This window comes from Rhincodon typus, chromosome 8 (genome assembly GCF_021869965.1).
Source record: "Rhincodon typus isolate 14 chromosome 8, sRhiTyp1.1, whole genome shotgun sequence".
Taxonomy (NCBI): domain Eukaryota; kingdom Metazoa; phylum Chordata; class Chondrichthyes; order Orectolobiformes; family Rhincodontidae; genus Rhincodon; species Rhincodon typus.
Window position 1 is genome coordinate 37,270,575 of NC_063339.1, and position 22,671 is coordinate 37,293,245.

At 40.8% G+C, this 22,671-nt stretch overlaps 1 protein-coding gene across 1 annotated transcript in view; it reads left to right on the forward strand.

Annotated features, from left to right (window-relative positions):
• Window positions 1–14,258, forward strand: part of LOC109924086 (60 kDa lysophospholipase-like) — an 83,749-nt gene extending 69,491 nt beyond the window's left edge. Inside the window, 5 exon segments of the mRNA XM_048600097.1 lie at window positions 7,538–7,690; window positions 11,118–11,176; window positions 11,671–11,770; window positions 12,369–12,434; window positions 14,170–14,258. Coding sequence (XP_048456054.1) covers window positions 7,538–7,690; window positions 11,118–11,176; window positions 11,671–11,770; window positions 12,369–12,434; window positions 14,170–14,178 — 387 coding nt within the window. The 3' untranslated portion in view covers window positions 14,179–14,258.
• Window positions 14,259–22,671: the final 8,413 nt, after the last annotated feature.

Sequence of the window (22,671 nt, forward strand, 5' to 3'; positions counted from 1 at the left end):
CAAGGGCCCCTTACCTTGCCATCCTTGTCCTTCTTCCTTACTAGAACATGCCGATCCTGAACTCTCATCAACAGGTCTTTAAACAATTCCCACACGTCAAATATGGACTTGCCTGATAATAGCTCCTCCCAATTAACATTTCCCAGCTCCTGGCTAATATTGATTTAATTTGCCCTTCCCCAATTTAGTACCTTGCCACATGGTTTTGACTTATCCTTATTTGTAGCTATCTTAAAACTTAAGGAGTTGTGATCACTGATTAGTAATGCAACTCCTAACCTATTTAATTTCCTTTCTATCTCATCTAAACAAACTCTGGAATGTTCAGCGGCGAGTCCTGCCCCTCTCCAAATCAAGTCTCTGTAATAGCTAGAACATCATAGTCCCACATACTGATCCAGGCTGAAGCTCATCTACCTTACCTACAATACTACTTGAGTTGAAATAAACGCACTTCAGCCCTTTAGTACCATCACGTTCATTTACCTGTCTCTGCCTGTCCTTTGTCTGATTTACGGTTCTAATATCTACTTTCCCCTCAATCCTTCCACTTGCTGGCCTGCTGCTCTGGATCCCAGCCCTCTGCCACTCTAGTTTAAATCCTCTTGAGTAGCACTAGCGAATCTTCTGCGAGGATGTTGGTTTCCCTTCGGTTTATGTGCAACCCATCCCTCTTGTACAGGTCACCCTTTGCCCCAGAGGTCCCAATGACCCTACCGCTTGCACCAGCTCCTTAGCCACATATTCATCTCTATCTTTCTATTCCTTGCCTCAGTAGTACTTGCCACTGGTAGTAACCCAGAGATTACTACCCTCGAGGTGCTGCTTTTCAGTTTCTTTCTTAACTTCCTCTACTCACTCCACAGGACCTCATCCCTCTTTCTACCTATGTTGTTGGTACCAATGTGCACAATGATCATTCGCTGCTCACCCTCCCCCTTAAGAATTTCATGCAGCCGCTCAGAGTATCCAACTGCCACTCCAACTGAACAACACGCTGTGTGAGGAGCTGCAGCTGGTCACACGTCCTACAGACGTAGTCATCAGGGACATTAGACTGCTCCCTGATCTCCCACATCTGGCAGGAGGAGCACAACACTGCCCCAACTGCCATCTCTACCCCTTTACACTAAGAAAGATTAAAGAATCTTATCTTGCTCACCTTACTCACTGAAGCCCAGTATTCACCTATACCAACTAGCAGCACTAAGTGCACATCTGTGAGTACGAGAATGTGCTCAGGCCTGTAACTACTGTGGTCAAGGACTGGAAAAATCCATTGCAAGAACCTCTAGAGGACACTTGGCGATCAGAGATCTTACGCTGAGCTGAAGTACTTCAGCCAAAGCAGGGAAGTAACATCTCTCACAACGGTATAGTAGTCATCAATATCAGCAGCCATCGCAGGTCAGTAACACCACTCTCTCTGGTTAAGGCAGTCATCTTTTCTGACACTTGGTGTCCTGCGTGATCATGAACTACTACCCACACTTGAAACTTGAGGCTGTCAGGAAAGATGCGTTGCTTCATTTCTCCTCTATTGTCATAAACTGAGTGATAGAGGAGTCAATCCTCCTTACTGATCATCTTGCAGCACCTCAACAGTTTCTACACTGGTTAGATTCCCTTATTAGTTAGCGCTGGCTTGGTGAATGCTTGGCTTTCCAGTAATGGTCCAGTCTACTGCTGCCCCTGTCAATCAGCTGAAGCTGTCTGTGATGCTTTTTTGAGTTGGAACGCAATGGTGAAAGCACACTGGCTTGGCCCTTGTTTGGATTTCATTCATCAGTGAATCAGTGACAATTCCGGATCTAAGTCTGAATATCGAAGGAAATCAGGATTGGAATTCTATCTTTGACTTTGGGGTGGATATGGTGTCAGGCACAGCCAGCTCCAGCTTCATGGGTGGGTTTCCTCCCATGACCAGTTTACCAACTGAGAGCATCAGATTTTGTATTACTTCTCCCTCACTTTTATTGGATGTGTAATCAAAACACACAAGTTCAGGACCCCACTGGGTCTCTTTTGCTCCCAGCTTGGCAGATGTTTGAAAGTAGCTGAGTGATTGTTGTTGATAAATGGTTCAAAATCTGCAATCAGAATGCCTCTAAACCTCTGTGAAATAGCCCATCTCAAAGCTAGCAGTTTGAGTTTCATACTGGAGTAATTGTCCATGTTCCTCTCATTCAGCTTAACACTCCAACTGGCCTAAGTGATACCCATTTTTTTCTGGCCTTCTGTGAGATCATCACTTCAAGGTCAAAGAAATTGTATGAAAGGAAGATGTAAACCTGAGTAGTCAAGAACAGCTGACGCGATGAGTTTCTACTTGAAGGTGCAAAATGAGTCTTCTGTTGGACACCAAATTGTCATGTTTGAGGAAGTCATTCCTTGTATATCCTTTCCCAACAATTCTTGCAGCATTCTGAATTCCTCAGCAAATCGTGGAATGTAGGATCTAACTGCCCTTCATAAACCACCTGTAGTAACCAGCTAGTCAAAGGAACCCGCACACTTGCCCCTCCACCATCTTAAGCCAGGACGTTACCGCTACTCCAATTTTCCCATCATCAGGAGTAAGGTCTTCCTTGGTAATAAGGTTGCCCAGGTACCGTGTGTTTATCCAGAAAAGTTGGCACTTCCCTGGTTTGACTTTCAAGTTAAACGGCAACAAGTGGGCTAAGACAACGTCTCATCTTGCAAAGGTCTTCTTGATTGTCAAGCTGAAGATTAATATGTCATCCAGATACACCAAAATGGATTGGAAATTAATATTTCCTAAAACTTTACCCACCTAATGTATGCAGGTGGCAGGGGCATTATTGAGCCCAAAAGGCATTCTTATGTATTTGTAAGGTTTCCTGGTGCCTGTTCAGAATGCCATCTTTTTAATGCCTTGTTCAGGGAGGGGGAAGCTGTTGTAACCATGGAACGAATTAAACTACAAAAACACTCATTCCAAGGTAGCGGGTCAGCATCCTTATGAGTCTTTGCATTGAATGCCCTGTAATCAGCACAGATCCTCAGTTTTCCATCTTTGTTCCTCAGAAAGAGTAGGGAGGAGGTATACACACTTGATGACCTTTGGATGATACCTTACTCCAAAGATTTCTGCAGGTACTTTAGGACTAAGATTTTTTTTAATATTAAATTACTGAACTGTGGCTTTTTTTTAATTCAACTATTGAATTGTACTATGAATACTTTTTTATTGACTTTTGTTTCAGTAATTATCTGCTTTTCTGGTGCTTTCAACAATGGAACTAAGGATGTTTTATCATTTCCAGGCCTGCAGGTGGTCTGCGAATAGAATGGTAGAATGTCAAAATTGAGCTTCCAAATATTGTACTACGATAGGTAAAAGATAGATAGGTGCTGTGGGCTTGACTTTCATAATATTGTACATCATAAAACATACACAGTTAAGAAAAATACTTCAAAATGGCATAGTACTTTGCACAAATCTCAAAATATAACCATGATAACGTTCAGTGACTTCTAGGACTTCCTCCCATTGATGGGTGGCATCCAGCAGTACTGGATGATCATCTTCATTCACACTCCTGTGGCTTACCAGGTCACTATACTCAATGTCATCACCTTTACTGAAAATCATCTCATACTTAGCAAGAGGAGAAAGAAGTTGCTTCCTCTAGGTCTTCTCCGACTCACCAATCTTCACCTTTGAAATGAGGTTAGAGATGGCTCCTCTAATCAGTCCGAAATTCACAACAGTAGGAGGTTTAAAGAGACCTATGGCCTTTCTTGGTTGGAGGTAAACATTTTTGTTGCTGAACTTGGCAATTTGCAAGGTACCCTAATCTTTTCTCCCATAGCGATTACACTAAGTGGGAGCTCTGCTACATATGGAACATAGTGTTCCAACAAGGTCTGATATTGACAAATTGGAGATAGGTGGCACAAACCTTTAAGAACAGTGATGGTACGGGTGGAGAAAAGAACAGCCACATTCCCTGCTACTTGAACAGTTCCAGAGGCCCGTACAATTTGGTGCACATTGAGTGCAGAGACCAAGTTGAAAGACATCACCTGCTGAGCTCATAATACGCTGCTCATAGCTATCACCATATGTGTTTTCCAGGGATGCCCAGTTACCTCTTGATATGTTTGACCCTATCACCATGGGTATTCTCAACTTCCTTCCCTCCCCTGGAATATCAATCAAGTCATGAACTACCAGAAACCCCAAGCAATGAAAAGTGTAATTGAGGACTGATAAGGAGAGCTCAACGGAGCCGTGATAGGGGATATTCAACCCCTGTGAAGCAGAAACCAAATTGAAGGAACAAACATCAATCAGCTCACACTTCTCAGCCAGATACTCTTGGAAAAACTGATGAGTAACAGTTGACACCTCTGCTCCTGTGTGAATTAGGCATGATACTCTTACCTTGCTTAATTTTATGCTTACTCTAGGGAAATTTATTGCTCTACATTAGACTTAAGCCTCTTCTTGAAGGAGCTTGTCCTTCCTCCTGGCTCCGTTTAACACCTGGTGAGAAAGGAAGGCCATTGCTCTCGATGGGGTCTCTGTGCCCGATAGTAGTGATGGCAGTGGTTGTTGAAGGCGGTCTCATTTGAAGTGCCTGGTCCTGTCAAAATTCCAACACCTCTTTGGAACATCCCTTGGTAGACTGGCCGTGAGGCTTACCAAGGAAATAGGACAGCAAGGACTAGATCTATGCTTGCTATAAAGCATTCAGTTCCACTTGTCTCTTCAGCCCGAGGTGTATATTCTTGTCTGCATTAACAGTCACATCAACAAGGTTTCCTCTTTCCTGGTCTTAGGAGTCCAATCTTTCCTCATGATCTGAATGATGTGAGCTGCTTCTCAAAGAAAGATAACTGAAGCCTCCAATAAGCCTCTTTAACTTTATTTAGATGTTCCTATCCTTCACTGTTTCTGCTGGGAAGGCCTTCAGTATCTTGTCTCTGGTCGAGCGGAAGGAGGGGATCCAGGAGAATGATCATGTCAAACAACTTCACCAGCTCCACGGACAGGGCAACCAGATCACTTCAGCTTGTTTTTATGCACAAAACCATTGCTGTAATTAGATCTGGCTATTGCTGTTTCCAAAGACCTTTGTCGGTACCTCGAAGATCTGCTGTGGGGTTCTTTAAAATTCTGTAGCTTTACCCAGTATTTCTTGATGAGTTTTCACACTCATATTTCATCACAAAACCCATCTGTTTGCTTATATGGAGACCCCTGGATGCCATGAACAGCTGTGCATCCTCAATCACATATTTGTGGTCCTGTCCCAAATCTTTCCAAATTCCTACTCATTGGCAAGTAGAATATCTGACCAGGAATACTGCTTTCTTCCTCCATAACATCAAGGAATGCACATGGGCAGGCCCTGTCTGGGTTTGCTCTAAAGGTCCATTTCTCTCTGCAAAGACCAAAGCCTTTGATGATTCAGGAGCAGCTTTAGCTTCTCTCATGGATGTTGCTTTTTTCACCTCCTCCACCATCCACTCCATCTCAGCCAGGCTCCTCTCAAACTCATCTGCCACGAATTGATGCCTGGGCTGTAGAAATCCTGCAAAATTCACCAGAAATATAACGTGCAAAGGGGTGACTCCCTCCCACATGCAGTTTTTCCACCCTCACACACTCTCTAACGTATACTTTTGTCTTCCTCCCAACCTCAAGACACCTTCACTCACACACACATTGCTCAGTCTTGGAAGGCCTGCTCTGCCCTCTTGACTATAGTCCTTTGGGGACTACCACCTGTACATAAAGTACAGAACGTCATCTTCACTTGCCAACTCAGAGCCTTGTATCGCAGCCCACTCAGCAAACATCCTATCCTTTGCATTTCCTGGGCCTGCAGACTCAACCGCTGCTCCCAGTGTCCAGGCCTCAGGCTGAATAAAGGACCTTCGTACAGTTTATCAGTAGCTAAAGGGCCTCTTACTGGATAGCATCCCCTAGCAGAATTTTCCACATGTATTTACCTGTATTTGGGACACAGATCATGGGCCTGATTGGACTCCTCGATGGATCACATTAAGGCCACCTGTTGGTCAAGTAGGATCTAGAAGGACCAAGAGAGCGGATGCAGAGGAGCATCACCATTTGTAATTCCCCATCCAGGTTGCACACAATCCTGACTTGGGACAATATCATCATTTCTTCACTGATGCCATGTCCTGTAAATTCCTTCCTGAAAGCATTGTGGGCATCTACATTCCAAGATTGACAGCTGTTCAAAAAGAACACATTGCCACTGCTTTCTGCAGGGCAATTGATGATGTGCAATAATACTGGGCTAGCCACTAACATCTACATCCCATGATCGAATTAAAACGTCTGAAGCTGGATTTCAGGCATTTTGATACTTTAGTAGGTGAAGTTACTTGGATTTCACAAGTGTCCATGTAATAACTAATGCTGTTTTACAGATGATATCAGAAAGCACAGCATGTAGATGAGCGATGATTGTGTCCAAAGGTAGATACTTGGAAGGCACCGTAGAGAACGCTACAGGAGGAGGAATGGAAGATATTGAAATTACTCTAGCTACAATTAGTTAGATAATGAATGAGATAATTTCAGTCCCACCTAGCCAGAAGATAGTGGAGGATTTAGAAGGAGGATGGTATGGTAAACCATGTTAAAAGCTGTTGACAGGTCAAGGCATAGTTTATTTTTGTCAAAGTGATATATGATGGTACTGTGGCAGGGCAGAAGCGTGATCAGAGAAATTCAAGCATTGAGTTCAATTTGTGGAGGCCATAACACAATCAAGAAAGGAAGGCTGGAGATTGTGTAATAGTTTACAAGATCTGGGGCAGATGACACAAAAAGTCTGCAGAGGGATAGACAGGTTAAGTGGGTGAGCAAAAACATTTTCAGATGCAATGTGATGTGGAAAATGTGAGGTTATGTAGGTTGACAGGAAGAATAGAAAAGCTAAATATTATTTAAATGGTGAAAGACTGCAGAAAGCTATATAAAAAAAAAAGAGGGATTTGGGAGCTTGTCAGTGAGTCACTAAAAGCTAGTGTTCAGGTGCAGTGGAGAATAGGGAAGGTGAATGGAATGTTGGCCTTAACTTCAAGAGGAAAAGGTGTTGCTAAAATGATACAAGGCACTAGTCAGATCACAGCTGGCATTCTGTGGACAATGTTTGCTCCCTAATTTAAAGAAAGGTAGTCTGGCATTGAACGCAATCCAGAGAAGGTTCATGTTACTGGGTATGGAGGGATTGTCTCTGAGGAGAAGTTAAGTAGGTTGGGCTTGTACTTACTAGAATTTAGAAGAATGAAAGATGAACTTATCGATATATACAAGATTCTTAGCAGACTTGAAAGGGAAGATGTAGTAAGGTTGTTTCCCTTTGTGGGAGAATCTGGGACCAGAGGGCATAATCACAGAATAAAGCGTTGTTCTATAAGACATGTCAGATCATTGACATGGATACTACCGTCACACGTGGGAATACCACCTACCACAAAGACACCAAATACTCACGTGACTCGGCCAATGTTATCTCTTATGATGCAGGCAAGGATGCTCCGAGGCATGGGATATTGGCGAGACCAAGCAGATGCTGCAACAATGGATGAATGGACACTATGCAATGATCACCGGACAGAGGTGTTCCCTCCAGTAGGGGAACACTACAGGGGTCAAGAACATTCAGTCTGCAATCTTTGGGTAAGCATCCACCTTGGAGGATTCTTGGAGATACACGACAATGCAAAATAGCTCAACAGAGGCTGATAGCCAAGTTCCATACCCATGAGGATGGCCTCAATTGTGATCTTAGGTCCGTGATGCACTACAGGTGATCCCGCTACACTATATACTCCCACACGCACACGCACTCGCACACACTCACAGGGAGAGAGAGACAGAGACATGGACATGCACATAGACACAGACACACATGAATTATTTCATCCAAGATGTTTGTGTAGTTATAGATACATTCTGTTTTGCTCAAAAATAACCTGAGCCTAGTTTAAAACAGACAGATTCTAAATAGACCTCACACCTAAAATGCATTGTCTGACCTGAAATGTCACCTCTTGTATATGTTGATAAACCTTTAATTATCATCACGGGACAATGACTTGAAAGGAATCTGGATTTTGCAATTTAATCAGTAGTCTCCTTCCTAACTAATTAGAGATTCAACAAGAGGCGGCTAGTTTTAGGGTCGTTACCTTTCTGCTTATAAATTCTGTGCCTTACACCCTCTCTCTCACACTATGCCTGAGGAAGGAGCAGATAAACCTGCTGGACTATAGCCTGGTGTTGTGTGATTTTTGACCTTGTTTAATACAGAGAAAGGGAGGAATTTCTTCACTGAAGGTAGGGAGTCTGTGGAACTTTTTACTACAGAGGACTTTTGAAGTTGGCTTTTTAAGTATGTTCAAGGCTGAAATAGATATTTATTTAATCAGTCAGGGAATTAATCTTAATGGGAAAACACAGGAAAATGGAGTTGAGGATTATCAGATCAGTCATGATCTTATTGACTAGTGGAGCAGACTTAAATGGGCTGAATGGCCTACTTCTAGTCTATTGCCTAAAGTCAAAAGTTGCTGTTTGAGGAGAGGCAGGTTAATGGTGATTTTGAAAAAAGACAGGCCAGTAACTGAAGAGATAGAACAGTTAACAATATCAGCTAATGCCGCAGTTTCACTGCGGTGAGTCACTATTATAGTAAGAAAAATATTAATCTTCCACTGGACATGTTATGGGTGAGAAAGAACTTGAACATAATAAATACCTCGTTTATGGTTATGATCATTCCATATTTAATTATTTTTGTGGACAGGAGTTAGAAAAATTATGGATAGTTTTTTTTAATATAAAGAGGTCAATGAAAGGACAGTGGAGCTTTTTTATAAACAAGGCCTTTTTTGGTATTCACATGTCTTATCATCTCTGCTATTATACTGATAACCTCCTCCACGGGTTTACAACTGTGAGGTTGCAGCTTCTGCTTTGGAGATTTTAATCAGCTGTTTGACGAAGGAAAGAGCTTCCAAACTGAGCTCTGCTATCTCTGAAAAACCTCTAGTTGTGGGTCCAATGTTATAGTTGAGTCCATGTTCAAGCTGGACTTTTGTTGTCCTGCGGAAGAAAATTCAGAAGAATCCTTGACACAGTATGTCCTACAAAAGATGTATTGCAATGATGCCAGAGACATCTTCCTGTGTACATCTACACATGCCAGAACATGAGACTGGCAGAAGTCTGTACATTCCATACTTTCTCCTTTCTTTCTCCAATGTGAATCTCTACGGAAAGAAATCTTTTTTTTTTTCCCTTTTTACCCTGCGCTTGTGTTTTGGGTTATTTAAAACGATGAACATTTTCATTTTAATATTACAAATTTTACAAAGAGTCAGACTCATGGAGATGTAGAGCATGGAAAGAGACCGCTTTTCTAATCTTCCATCAGTTCCGAGGAAGGGTCACTGGATCCGAAACATTAACTCTGTTTTCTCCTTCACAGATGCTGTCAGACCTGCTCAGCTTTTCCAGCAACTTTGTTTTTGTTCCCGATTTACAGCATCCGCAGTTCTTTCAGTTTTTATGGAAAGACACCTTTTGGTCCAACTTGTCCATGCTGACCATATATTCAGTATTTGGCCCATATTCCTCCAATCTGTTCCTACTCAAATACCCATCCAGACGCCTTTTTGATGTTATAATTGGATCAGCCTCCACCACTTCCTTTGGCAGCTAATTCCATACACTAACCACCTGTGTGTGAAAAAGTTCCACTTTAGGTCCCTTTTAAATCTTTCCCCTCTCACCTTAAACCTATGCCCTCTAGTTTTAGACTCCCCTACACTGGGGAAAAGATCTTGACTATTCACCCTATCCATGCCCCTCATGACTTTATAAGCTCTATAGAGTCATAGAACTGTACAGCATGGAAACAGACCCTTCGGTCCAACTCGTCCATGCTGACCAGATATCCTAATTTAATCCGTCCCATTTACCAACATGTGGCCCATATCCCTCTTGTAATTGTACCAGCCTCCACCACTTCCTCCGGTAGCTAATTTCCATACATGCACCACCCTCTCCGTGAAAATGCTGTGCTCACTAGTTTCACTTCCTATATGGTATCTGCTCCCTCTCTCTTCCTCCCCTTTTAAAGTGTTATTGTTTTGATCTTTTTCCAACTGCTCCAAAAATTTGAGGAAATCAGCTACAACACTGAAAATACATCAAAAAAGAGAGCAGCTCTTACTGCCACGGTTTTTTCCTGTCCTTCATCTTGGGTTACCCAGAAGGTCAGCTAAAGGTCATCCTTCAGCCTCTCACACTCCAGAGAAAATAGCCCCAGCCTATTCAGCCTCTCCTTACAGCTCAAACCTCCAACCCCAGTAATATTCTTGTAAGTCTTTTCTGAACCCTTCCAAATTTAACAACATCCTTCTTATAGCAAGGAGACCAGAATTGAACGCAGCATTCCAAAAGTGGCCTAACCAATGTCCTGTACAGCTGTAACATGACCTCCAAAATCCTGTATTCAATGCACTGACCAATAAAGGCAAGCATACCAAATGCCTTCTTCATTACCTAGTCTATCTGCGACTCCACTTTCACGGAAGTATGAACCTGCACTCCAAGGTCCCCTTTGTTTGGTAACACTTCCCAAGACTTTACCGCTGAGTATTAGTCCTGCCCTGATTTGCCCTACCAAAATGTAGCATCTCACATTTATCTAGATTAAACTCCATCGGCCACTCCTCAGCCCATCTGATCAAGCTCCCGTTTAACTCTGAGGTAACCTTCTTGACTGTCCACTACACCAAAAATTTTGGTGTCATCTGCAAATTTACTAACCATATCTCTTATTCTCACATCCAAATCATTTATATAGTTGACAAAAAGCAGCGTCTTAATTGAATTCGTTTTCTTCTTCAACAAACCAATAATATGGTGTTTATTAAAGAAACCTAGTTGATGCACCTTTTTTGCTTTAAGTCTGAAATAGAGAAAGCATACAATTGAGCATATTGAGAATGGGTGAGATACCTACATTTATGTTGTGATACATAGAGTAATGGAACCAGAGCAAGACAGTGCATTCGTTCCATCTCAACTTTAACAGTTGAAACAAAAATGTTATGAAGAGTATTGGAACTTGCTGCTAAATCCACTATACATAAAGTGAGAGTATGCAACTATGCTATTCCCCCATTCTCACATACATATGTGATGGACGCAAAGTAGGATTGAATCACTACAGACTCCTCACAGTGTGACATTGACAGGGAGATTTCAGACCAAATTATTTAATCCTTTTAGATATAAATTGATTTGAAAATGGAGACAAAGGTGAACAGAAAGTGTTGTTGCTATATTTTTTTAAAATATGGGCTGTTCAATTCCCTTTTAACCAAGAAATTATTGAATTAAGATTACTTTTCAAAGAAGAGATTACCCTTTTGTCCACTCAATGATTATGATAAACCTTTAATGTACTGTTGTAGAGCTGAACAGATTATCAGTTAACTGATGATGATACTAGCAATTTTACAGAATATTTACAAACTGATTATTGCCTTTTGAACAAAATAAGCCCTACATAACTTTCTACATTTGCCGTTTTTGCCTCTGTATCTGTGAGAAAGGCATAGCACATTGTTTTTTTTTGTACACAGCCTGGCTGCATACAGTGACATAGAAGGATTGAAGGCTTGGCACCTTGCAGGGTTAGACTTGGACCAGTGCAGCTACGACGGACAAACTCCCCTGGAGATTGTAAGCAAACATCTTGAATTGTATTTGAGAGAAATCCAGGAAAGCTCAGAAAAATTATGTAGGTAGCATTCCTCCCAAATGAGGTACATGTGCTACTTTGATAAAGGAAGAGAAATTTTGTCAAAGGTTTCTTCTTGGCCAATCAGGACAGATGCAAGAATGCCAAATTTGAAACAACCACTATAATTTATACCACAGAAGAAGTGGGTGCTGATTGGTTTACGCTTTAAATAATTAGCACCCTTTACTTTCTCCTGTAGCATAAGTTATGGTTTTGCAGTTTGAACTTGGACATTCTTGTATTTGTCCTGATGAATGCAAGATTAAGAAAAACATTTGGTTCAGAAGAGTGGACCCAAAATATTAACTCTGATTTCTCTGGTGAGCTTTTCCAGCAATTTCTGTTTTTGTATTTGGTTACCTGTCTCACTTTTCAGCAATATCCAATGTCTGTACCACCAGGCAGCTACTTTAACAGTGTTAGCTCAATTGTTCATTTCTGGTATTTAAACATACCTTTTGACATTTCCATGATATGAATCACATTTTTCACTTGAGTGAAGCTAAGTTGTGTGAATGTATCTAACTTTGCTTTCAGGCTTTGGCTTCTGGTAATCAGGAAGTAACTGCATTCCTTCAGTCGGCACTCAAGCAAAACAAGGAGGTAAGAATTGTGTGGATTCAATGGTTGTTTGACCACAAGAATTCCTTTATGACTTAGAACTCTGAATCCAAAGATTCATTAATGGTAGATTTTGCCTCATGCTTTGTGACAATAAAGGTATTAACTTTTTCTTTATGCTGTGCTATGTATATGTATATACATGCTATGTTTGTAGCATATGTCTATAACTGATGCAGAGTGGCATTTCCTTATATTAGTACATCATATACTAGATACTTGTGGGTCAATAAGATCAATTAGTCAATTTAGTTAAAAATAATAAACTGTAATCAGGGCATGACACAAGCAGGATCAAGAAAGTTCAAAAGAAGTGTCATCGCATCAATCTTAGTATTTAATTTAACTCTCATTAATTAGCAATAAAAATTCAAAGGTAGAATTTCCCAGGACTCTAACATTCACCTGTAGGTATCTCGTCACATAACATACGCCACATATCTGGGAAAGATCTATTTCCCTCCTCATGTGAAAACAAGTTCAGTTCCTCTTGTAATAAAGGATAGTATCCTTCTATCCTTCTTGAGGATGTGCTTTACCCGTATACTAACATTTTGTGACTCATGCACCAGAACATATAATTCACTCTGCACCTTTGGATTCTGCATTCAATCTCCAATTAAGTAAGACTCTGCTTTTCTAATCTTCCTGCCAAAGTGAACAACTTCACATTTCCCATCCACCAGATTTTTGCCCACTAACTCAACCTACTTCTATCCATCTGCAACTTCTTTATGCATTTAACACAACATACTTTCCTACTTTCATACTTCCATTTCTGAAGAAGGGTCCAGACCTGAAACGTCAGCTTTCCTGCTCCTCTGATGCTGCTTGGCTTGCTGTGTTCAGCCAGCTCTACACCTGGTTATCTCATACTTTCCTACCTATCTTGGTGTTATCTGTGGATTTAGCTACGACGCTTAAATCCCCTCATCCAAGTCATTGATGTCAATTTTCAGAAGTTGAGACCCCAGCATAGATGCCTGTGGGATTTGTCTTGTCACATCCTGCCAAACAGATTTTTAACCACGATCCATTTATACATATGCTTCCTGCCAGCCAGCCAGCCAGCCAACCTTCTATTCATGCCAATATGATACTCCCTATACCATGAGCTTTTAATTTTCAGAAATATTCATTAATGTGGCATCTTAGTAGATATTTTCTGGGAATCCATTTATCGCCTACAGGCTCCCCTTTATCTACAGCACTTGTTAGTTCTTGAAAGAACTTCCAGTACATTGGTTGATGAGGTGATGGCATAGTGGTATCAAGTTCCTATCATGACAGATAGAGGAATTAAAAGTCTAAGGATAATCATGAAATCATTGTCAATTGTCAGAAAAACCCATCTGGCTCAGTAATGAAGGGAAGGAAAATGCTGCCCTTGCCTAGTCTGGCCTACATGTGACTCCAAACTCAAAACAACGTGGCTGAGTTTTAACTGCCCTCTGAAATAACTTAGCAATCCACTCAGTTGTAGCAATTGGCAGAAAGTCTCTAAGAAGTAAAAAAGACTGAAACCAGACAGATCATCTGGCATCAACCTAGGCACTGAATATGATAACAGCAAACACAGTTCGGTCAACCCTTCAAAATCCTACTTATTATTATAAAGGGGTGAGCGCCAAAGTTGGAAGAGTTGTCACACATAACAGTTAAGCAAAAATCTGACATTGCCTTTAACGCATTATTCCATGGGTATATCTCTGTCCAGACACCATGATCACCATCCCTGGATATGTATGGTCCCACTGATGGGAAGGCCCAGCAGAGGCGGCGGCACAGTTGGAAGGGAGTTTCCCTAGGAGTCATCAACATGAACTCTGGCCCCCATGAAGGAAACCACTTGCTGATGACTACGTATCCATTCCCCAATCCCTCAGTTGATTGTTCCTCCTTTAGAGGAAGCACAGAGGGTGGCAAGGAACTGCTCCATTCTGAAGGGTCACTGGACTCAAAACCTTATTGCTGTTTTCTCTTGTATATGCTGCCAGATCTGCTGAGTTTCTTCAGCAATTTCTGCTTTGTTTGCATCAGACCTCCAACATCTGCAGTTCTTTGTTTTATTTTAGACAGAAAACGCACTTGACCTAATCCTCACCAAGCTGCCAGCTGCAGGTGTATCTGTCCATCACAGTATCAGTAAGAGTGACCACTGTGTGGCACTATGACCATGCTAAATGAGGTAGACTTCGAACAGATGTGGCAACTCATGACTATGTGTCAATGTGGTGCCATGACGTATCAGCAGCAGAATCGTACTCCTAACACAATCTGGCAAATACCTCATACCACCATTATTGTTGAGCCAGTGGATCGACACTGGAGTGCAGGAAGACATGCCAGGAGCAGCCCCAGGCATACCTAAACAATGAGATGTCAACCTGGTGAGGCTGCAACACAGGACTATTGAGCGCCTACCAGCATATGCAGCCAGTGATAGATGGGGCTAATCGTGAATGGTGTTGGATAATAAAACTCACGAGAGGGGGAGGCTCCACAAATTTTCCCCATCCTCAATGGTGGAGGCAGCAAAAGATAAGGCTGAAGCATTCGCAACAATCTTTAGTCAGGAGTGCGAAGTGGATGATCCATCTTGGCCTCCCCCCGTGGTCCCCAGCATCACAGATACTAGTCTTAGCAAATTTGAATCACTCCATGTGATATCAAGATATAGTTGGAAGCACTGGATACTGCAAAGACTATGGGCCCTGAAAACATCCCAGCAATAGTATTGAAGACTTGTGACGCACCTAGACTAGCTGTTCCAATATGGCTACAACATGGCATTTATGTGATAATGTAGAAAATTGCTCAAGTATGTGCTGTACGCAAAAGTAGGACAAATCCAACCTGACCAGTTACTGCCTCAGTCTACTCTCAAACATGAGTAAAGTGATGGAAGGGGTCATCATCACTGCTATCAAGCGGCACCTGCTCAGCAATAACTTGCTCATTGACCACTAAGCCACCTCATTCCAGACTTGGTTCAACCATTGACAAAAGGAGCTGAATTCCAGACATGAAATGAGTTGTTACTGCCTTTGACATCGAGGCTGCATTTGATTTAAGTAAGGCACTAAGGAGCCCTAGCAAAACTGGAGTCAATAGGAATCAGGGAATGGTGGGTGTGCGGAGATGGTGAGGGAAAACTCCCTGCTGGTTGGAGTCATGCCTGGCACATAGGAGGATGGTTGCAGTTGTTGGAGGTCAGTCATCTCAGCTCTAGGACATCTCTGTAGGAGTTCCTCAGGGTGGTGTCTGAGGCCCAATTATCTTCAGTTGCTTCATCAATGACGTTCCCCCCATCATAAGGTCAGAAGTGGCGATGATTGCACAATGTTCAACACCATGTGCTTCCTCAGATACTGAAGTGGTCCATTTTCAAAAGAAACAAAATCTGGACAATATCCAGGCTTGGGCTGACATTTGCACCACACAACTGATAGGCAATGACCTTCTCTAACAAAAAAGTATCTAACTATTATCCCTTGACATTCAATGGTGTCACGATTTCTGAATAGCTCACTATCAACAACCTGGGGCTACCATTGACTAGAAATTGAACTGGACTCCCCATTTAAATAGAATAGCTACACAAGCAGGTCAGGGGCTACCAATCCTGCGGTGAGTAATTCACCTCCTGACTCCCTAAAGCTTGTCCATAATCTGCAGGGTGCAAGTCAGGAATGTGATAGAATACGCCCCACTGGCCTGGATGAGTGCAGCTCCAAAACAACTCAAAGCTTGACATTATCTAGGACAAAGTAGCTCACTGGACTGACATCACATCCACAATGTCTAGTCTCCCCAAGATGCAGTGCAGAAATTCATCAACGGTCCTGAAACAGTACCTTCCAAACCCACGACCATTTCCATCTTGATGTACCAACTGCTTTTGACCATGGGAAAATGCAACCCCAAGTCCCCCTTCAAGTCACTCACCATCCTTCCTTCACTGTTGCTGAGTCAAAATTCTGGAACTCCCTCCTTAACAGCATTGTAGGTCCAAATATATCACGTGGACTGCAGCAGTGCAAGAAGGCAACTCACTACTACTCTCTCAAGGCCAATTAGGAATGGGCAATAAATGCTGACCCAGCCAGTGATTGTCACGTTTCATGAATGAATTTTTAATAAAAATGTTAAACATGATTTCCTTGTGATGAAACTATGCCGACTCTTCCCGATTACTTTGAATTTTTTTTTAAGAAAGCACCTACAATCTTTTTAATGATTGATTGTAATAATTTCCCCACAACAGATGCAATGTGAATTGGCCTATATTTTCCTGTTTCTGTCTCCCTCCCATTTGGAATTGAGTTTTATTTCAATGTTCAATTTTGAAGGAATCTTTCCTATATCTGAGGCATTTTTTTGAAAATTAACACCAACACATTTACTACTCCATTAGCAACCTCTTAAAATTCTAGGAGGAAGTCCATAAGCACCCAGAGACTTGTCAGCCTGCACTTCATCAGTTTGCTTGCTACATTTCTCGTGATTGTAATTTCACAACATAGTTCACCAAGACAGAAGGGAGACAACAATTTGTTCATTTCATCCACCATTTCTTGATTATTCACAATTAACTCCCCATTCTCACTTTCTTGAGGACCATCACTGACTTTACTTACTTGTTTCCTTCTTAAATGCCTGTAGAAACACTTGCTGTAAATTATTACATTTCTAGCTTGTGTTCTCGTATTCTAGTTTCTTCCTCCTAATTAACCTTTCATGTCATTGTGCTTTATAAAGCTGTGCTTTATATTTTGACCAGTCATCTGATCTACCACTCTTTGCGCAGTTACATGCTTTTGTCTCAAGTTTGATGTTTTCCCTAACTTCTTTAGTTAACCGTGAATAGAACTTTTCCTTTATAGTAGAAATATGTTTATTCTGAGCATTGTGAAATATCCTGTTAAATGTCTCTATTGATCTACTCCTAGACTAGCATGCCAGTTCACTTCAACTAGCTCAACTTGCATGATCAAACATTTGCACTTATTTAAATTAAAATGTTACTCTTGGATCTAATTTTCTCTTTTTAAAACTGGATGTAAAGTTCATATTGTGGTTGCTGCTACCTAGAGGTGCCTTAACTTTAGCATCATTAATTAAATCCTGTCACAATACACAAATCTAGTATAACCAGCTGTCTATCAGTTCCAAAATGTATTGCTCTTAGAATGAAAGGATTCAATGAACTCCTCATCCAGGCTGCCACTGCTAATCTGATTTTTCCAATTCATATGTAGATTAAAGCCATCCCCGATTATTACCATCCTTTAACACAGGCAATATTTTCTTCATGTACACGTTGTCGCAGTTTGTAGTTAATGTCAGACAGCCTGTAGACTACTCCCATTAGTGACTTGTTTCTTTTAATATTCCCTATCTCCCCCAAACTGATTCTACATTCTAATCTCCTGAATCAAGATCATCTCTGACTATTACTCAAATGCCATGCTTGATTAGCAGTGCTACTCTTCCATCTTTACCCAGCTTATTTTTCTTACATGCCATATACCCTCCATATTCACAACCCAAACCTTGTCATTCCTAATGCCAAGTGTCCCTTTGGCTATCAGATTGTATTTATTGACTAGAGTGTGTGCTATTGATTTATTTACCTTGTTGTGAATACTACCTGCATTCAGATCCAGAGCCTCTAGTTTTGTCTTTTTGTTATCTTTGGAATACACCAACAATCCAAACCAAATATTACAGTTTTTTTTTCCTTTCCGTGGCTTGTTGCCATTTTCTAACCTTCATTTCCCATTTTACTATATTTCTCTCTTATCCTGTTCCACTTTTTGATGTGCAGATGTTTCCACATTTAATCCCTTGCCCCACTATTTAGTTTAAAACTCTGCACTTCACAAGAATACTAGTCCTAGCCCAGTTCAGGTGCAGACCACTGCAAAAGTATAGCCCTACTTTCCCTGGTACTGGTGCCAGTGATCTATAAGCCAGAACCCATTTCTCCCACATCAGTCTTTGATCTACATATTAATGTCTTTAATGTTATGTACCCTATGCCAATTTGCACGTAGCTCAGGTAATAATCTAAAGTTTATAATTTTTGAGGTACTGCTATTTGATCTAGTTCCTAGCTCTTCATACTCTCTATGCAGAACCTCTTTCCTAGTTCTCCTTATTCATTGGTATTTACATGGAGCATGACAATTAAATCTGTCTCCTCCCACTGCAACATCCATTTCCAGCACTGAGCAGATGTCCTGAACCCCGTCACCAGGCAGGCAACACAGCTTTCCGGACTCTTGCTCTTACCTGCAGACAATGATGTCCACCCCCCCCTCACTACAGTATCACCTCCTCCTCCTACCACTACTATAATGCATTTCTTGTTACTCCCTCCCCGATTCCACCTTCTCCAAATCTTCTGTGCTGCAGTGTCATGGTTTGCATGTCCACTCTACAAACTTGCTCTCTTTACACGAGCCGACGCAATCTCAAACCCATTGGACAATTTCAGAGCTCTTGCATCCCGAGTCCTAATATCTGTCTTACTCACAGTTATGTCCTCCTATCCCTGCTTACTGAGCAAATCAGAAGACCTTTCCAAAGTAATTTTACTGTCTCCTATTACAAACCAGTAAGGTTATTTTCTCCAAATCTGTCTGTAGTTCAGTCTCCAGGTTATAGACACTGTGCTGAAGCTGCTCAAACTTGTGTTTTCCTGAATCACAATGGTATTCAGCACCTCTCGCTTGCTACAGTCTTGATGTTACTTGAACTGTCATTCTTGAGGAGGTTTAATTACATTCTTTAATTTTATTATTGTTTTAATTTTTCAGGTTTAGGTATCCACTGTCAAGAACAGGTTTGCAATCTGAAGAGTCTGCACAATAAAATGTCAATAATGTTAAATGAAATTCTTCATCCTCTTCAAAGATGAAAGTAATTGCCACATCGTATACTATAGATACTTTTTATAAATAGAAATCACATTTGAATAAGTTGGAAACTTAACCAAGCCAGGTAGTTTGTACCAGTAGAACAGGAGGATGGTCTACATCCGAGAATGCAAAATATCTGTCCTTAGAAGGCAAGACATTTGGAGCTATGCGTGGAAATTATAAACAACAACGACTTACATTTACATTGTGGATTTAATATAATGAAGTGTCCCAAGGCATCTCAGAAATGCATTACAAAATAAAGCATGACAGAAAAGTTAAATCAGAAATCAAAGGGAGTTCCATTGGAAACACAATAGAGTTTGTCATTATCAACCCTCAATTAAACGTGTGTGCAGATGAAAGCAGGGATAGGAAGGACATTGGCCCTGTAATGCTACCAGAAAATAAAAATCCAATTATGCCAGTAAATACCAGTGAAAGTCAAAGACCCAGGTATCATTTGCATTGCTGCTGTTTTCCTTTTGCTTGTCAGCTTGGAATAAAGTAGTATCACTGGGGTTTGCATGTTGGCAATTAGATCAGATCACTGATTTCATCATTTACTTCAGTTTTTCCTTATCTATTTGTACATATTTGAACTATTTCCATAAGCTCCAACTGAATAAGAGTTACAGAACTTTTTTGTACATGCTTCTGCAAATTCAAACACAAAAAATGATCCTCTGTGACAGGCAGCAAGTGCTATATCAGCACCCAATGAGGGGGAAAAAAAGGGATAATTAAAATAACTTTTGGCCATAGGTGACTGAGAAACTACAGAGTTCTCAGATATATGAAAATTTAAAGTAATTTAACTTGTACCATGAAATAATGTTTGGAGTTGCTAGTAATTTGTCAAAATTAGACAACATCAGGCGGAAATAGCCGATAAAGGAACACTTTATCTTTAGTACACTTAAATGGTACAATATGGTCTCAATTGAATGAAATATATAATTTGACACAGAAAAATAAACAAACCTAATTGTTTGTGAAATGCATGTTTACAGTTAATATTTCTTAATATCAACAAAGCCACTACATTAGGATTAAAATGTCATACCTTCCTGCTTTTGCACATATTCTAAGTGGAAAATCCCTTGGGCAATCTTCCCGCACTATTTCTGCTAAAGATCCTTAAGTGTAGCTATTGCACCATCTACAATGCACAAATCAAGAAAGTGGTAGAATACTCTTCAGTTGCAAGAATAAATACAGCTTTTATTTTGTCAAAACAAAAAGGACAATTGCTATAGAGTGCAGCCTGTGGCAATTAGTTGTTGCATGTGTTAACAATGGGGGCTGTTGTGTTGAAGTTACTACATGGTGGGATCTGGCTGACCATGCGTTCTCTCATTCTTACCTACTGTCATAGACAGAAGGATTTACAGATTGATAATTAGCCTGTTTAGCCATGCTATGAGTGCGCCTTCCATGGTCATTAAGTCCTGGAATGTGACTCATCAACAACACTCGACACTGAACAACATCCAGAACAAAACTGCTGACTTGGTTGGCACCTCATTAACCACCTTAAACATTCACTTCCTGCAGGAGTGGCACACAGTGGTAGCAGTATGTATTATATACAAGATGCATTGCAGAAAATGAATCAAACTCCTGTGACAGCACCTTCCAAACCATAACTATTATCATCAAGAAGAATGATACTGCAATTCCTTCACCATCACTGGATCAAAAATCATTCCAAAACACCTACACTATGCCAACTGTAGCAGTACAAAAAAGTGACTTGCTGCCACCTCATCAAGGACATTTGGGGATGAGTAACAACTGCTGCCTTTGTAAGACCTGAGGTTCACTTTATCACTGAATTGCATGTTACAGTTTAAGCTAATCATAGGCTAGGTTAAAAGGGCCAATCCAAAGTTACAAAACCCATTTCCTGTTTACAAAATCTTCACAGCAGTTAGGGTGAATAGCCAAGGTCTTTTTCCCAGGGTAGGGGAATCCAAAATTAGAGCACATAGATTTGAGGTGAGAGGGGAAAGATATAAAAGGAACCTAAGCAGGAACCTAAGCACTGAGTGTGGTATGTGTATGGAACAAGCTGCCAAAGGTAGTAGTAGAGGCGAGTACAATTACATTTAAAAGATTTTTGGACAGTTACAAGAAAGGAAAGATTTAGAGAGATATGGGCAAAATGCAGGAAAATGGAACCAGTTCAGTGTTGGAAACGTAGTTGGTATGGATGAGTTGGGCCAAAGGGTCTGTTTCTGTGCTGTTTGACTTTATGACTCTAGCATTGTGGAATCTTTGTGCACAGAGCACTATACTTGGCATTGCTGCTATTGAAAAGATTTAGGCCATCAATATCAATGTCAATGATCAACAAATGAAGCCTCTTCCTATCATTGGTGAACTCATTATCTTGGTGGGATTATGCTGACACATCTCCAAAAGGTTATCAATGAGTGTTAATCTGCTTTATCTCTGGGACTTCATAACGTTAATTGATAATTTAGGAAGAAGCTGGCTGTCCTCTTCAAATAAGGGAGGAGGGAGATCAAAGAAATTTATAGGATTTTCATGTTATCATAACAGAAGAAAGCAATAACTAAAATATCACAGCAAACTCCTTTCTCCCAGCCGATCATATGGCATGCAGTTAACGTCGAAGTGTTACATTTTTCAGCACATTGATGAAAATATTAATTTAATGAGCAGAAAAGATACCTGTATCAGTTGGTTTCTATGGATGTTTCAGATGAGTTGTGATAACTGCACATACTTTTAACTCATTTCTCAAAATGTTCTCTGCACAATATTAAATACTCTTTTTATAAACAATGAAAACAGTGGGTTAAGTGCCAGACAACTAGAATAAAATGATAATGTAAATGATTGTGCTAAATTTGAATTGAAAACAAACTCTGAAATTTTTAACTTTCATAGGTTTGAAACCACAACAGCAGAAGGGGAAATTCTGAATTCAGTAAAAGTCTCGAATAAAAATCTAGCCTAATGGCAACCAGATAATCTCTTGTTATTCTGTATATATTAAATTGACAGAAGAACAGATTAATTGCCGTTTCATTTGGAGGGGTTTTTGGGGCCTTAATTTGAGACGTGAGGAGATACAAGGACAGGATTTGCACCTCCTGTGCTGAAATGGAATGGTGCTGAAGAAAACAGGGATTATTGAGGATAAGTGCGGAATGGAATCAGATGTTCCAGGTAAAAATTCCTTTAGAAAATTGAACGGAGAGGGCATGGGAAAATGTAAGCGTGTCAGAAATGTAATCATGATAGCTCTGGGAATCCATTGG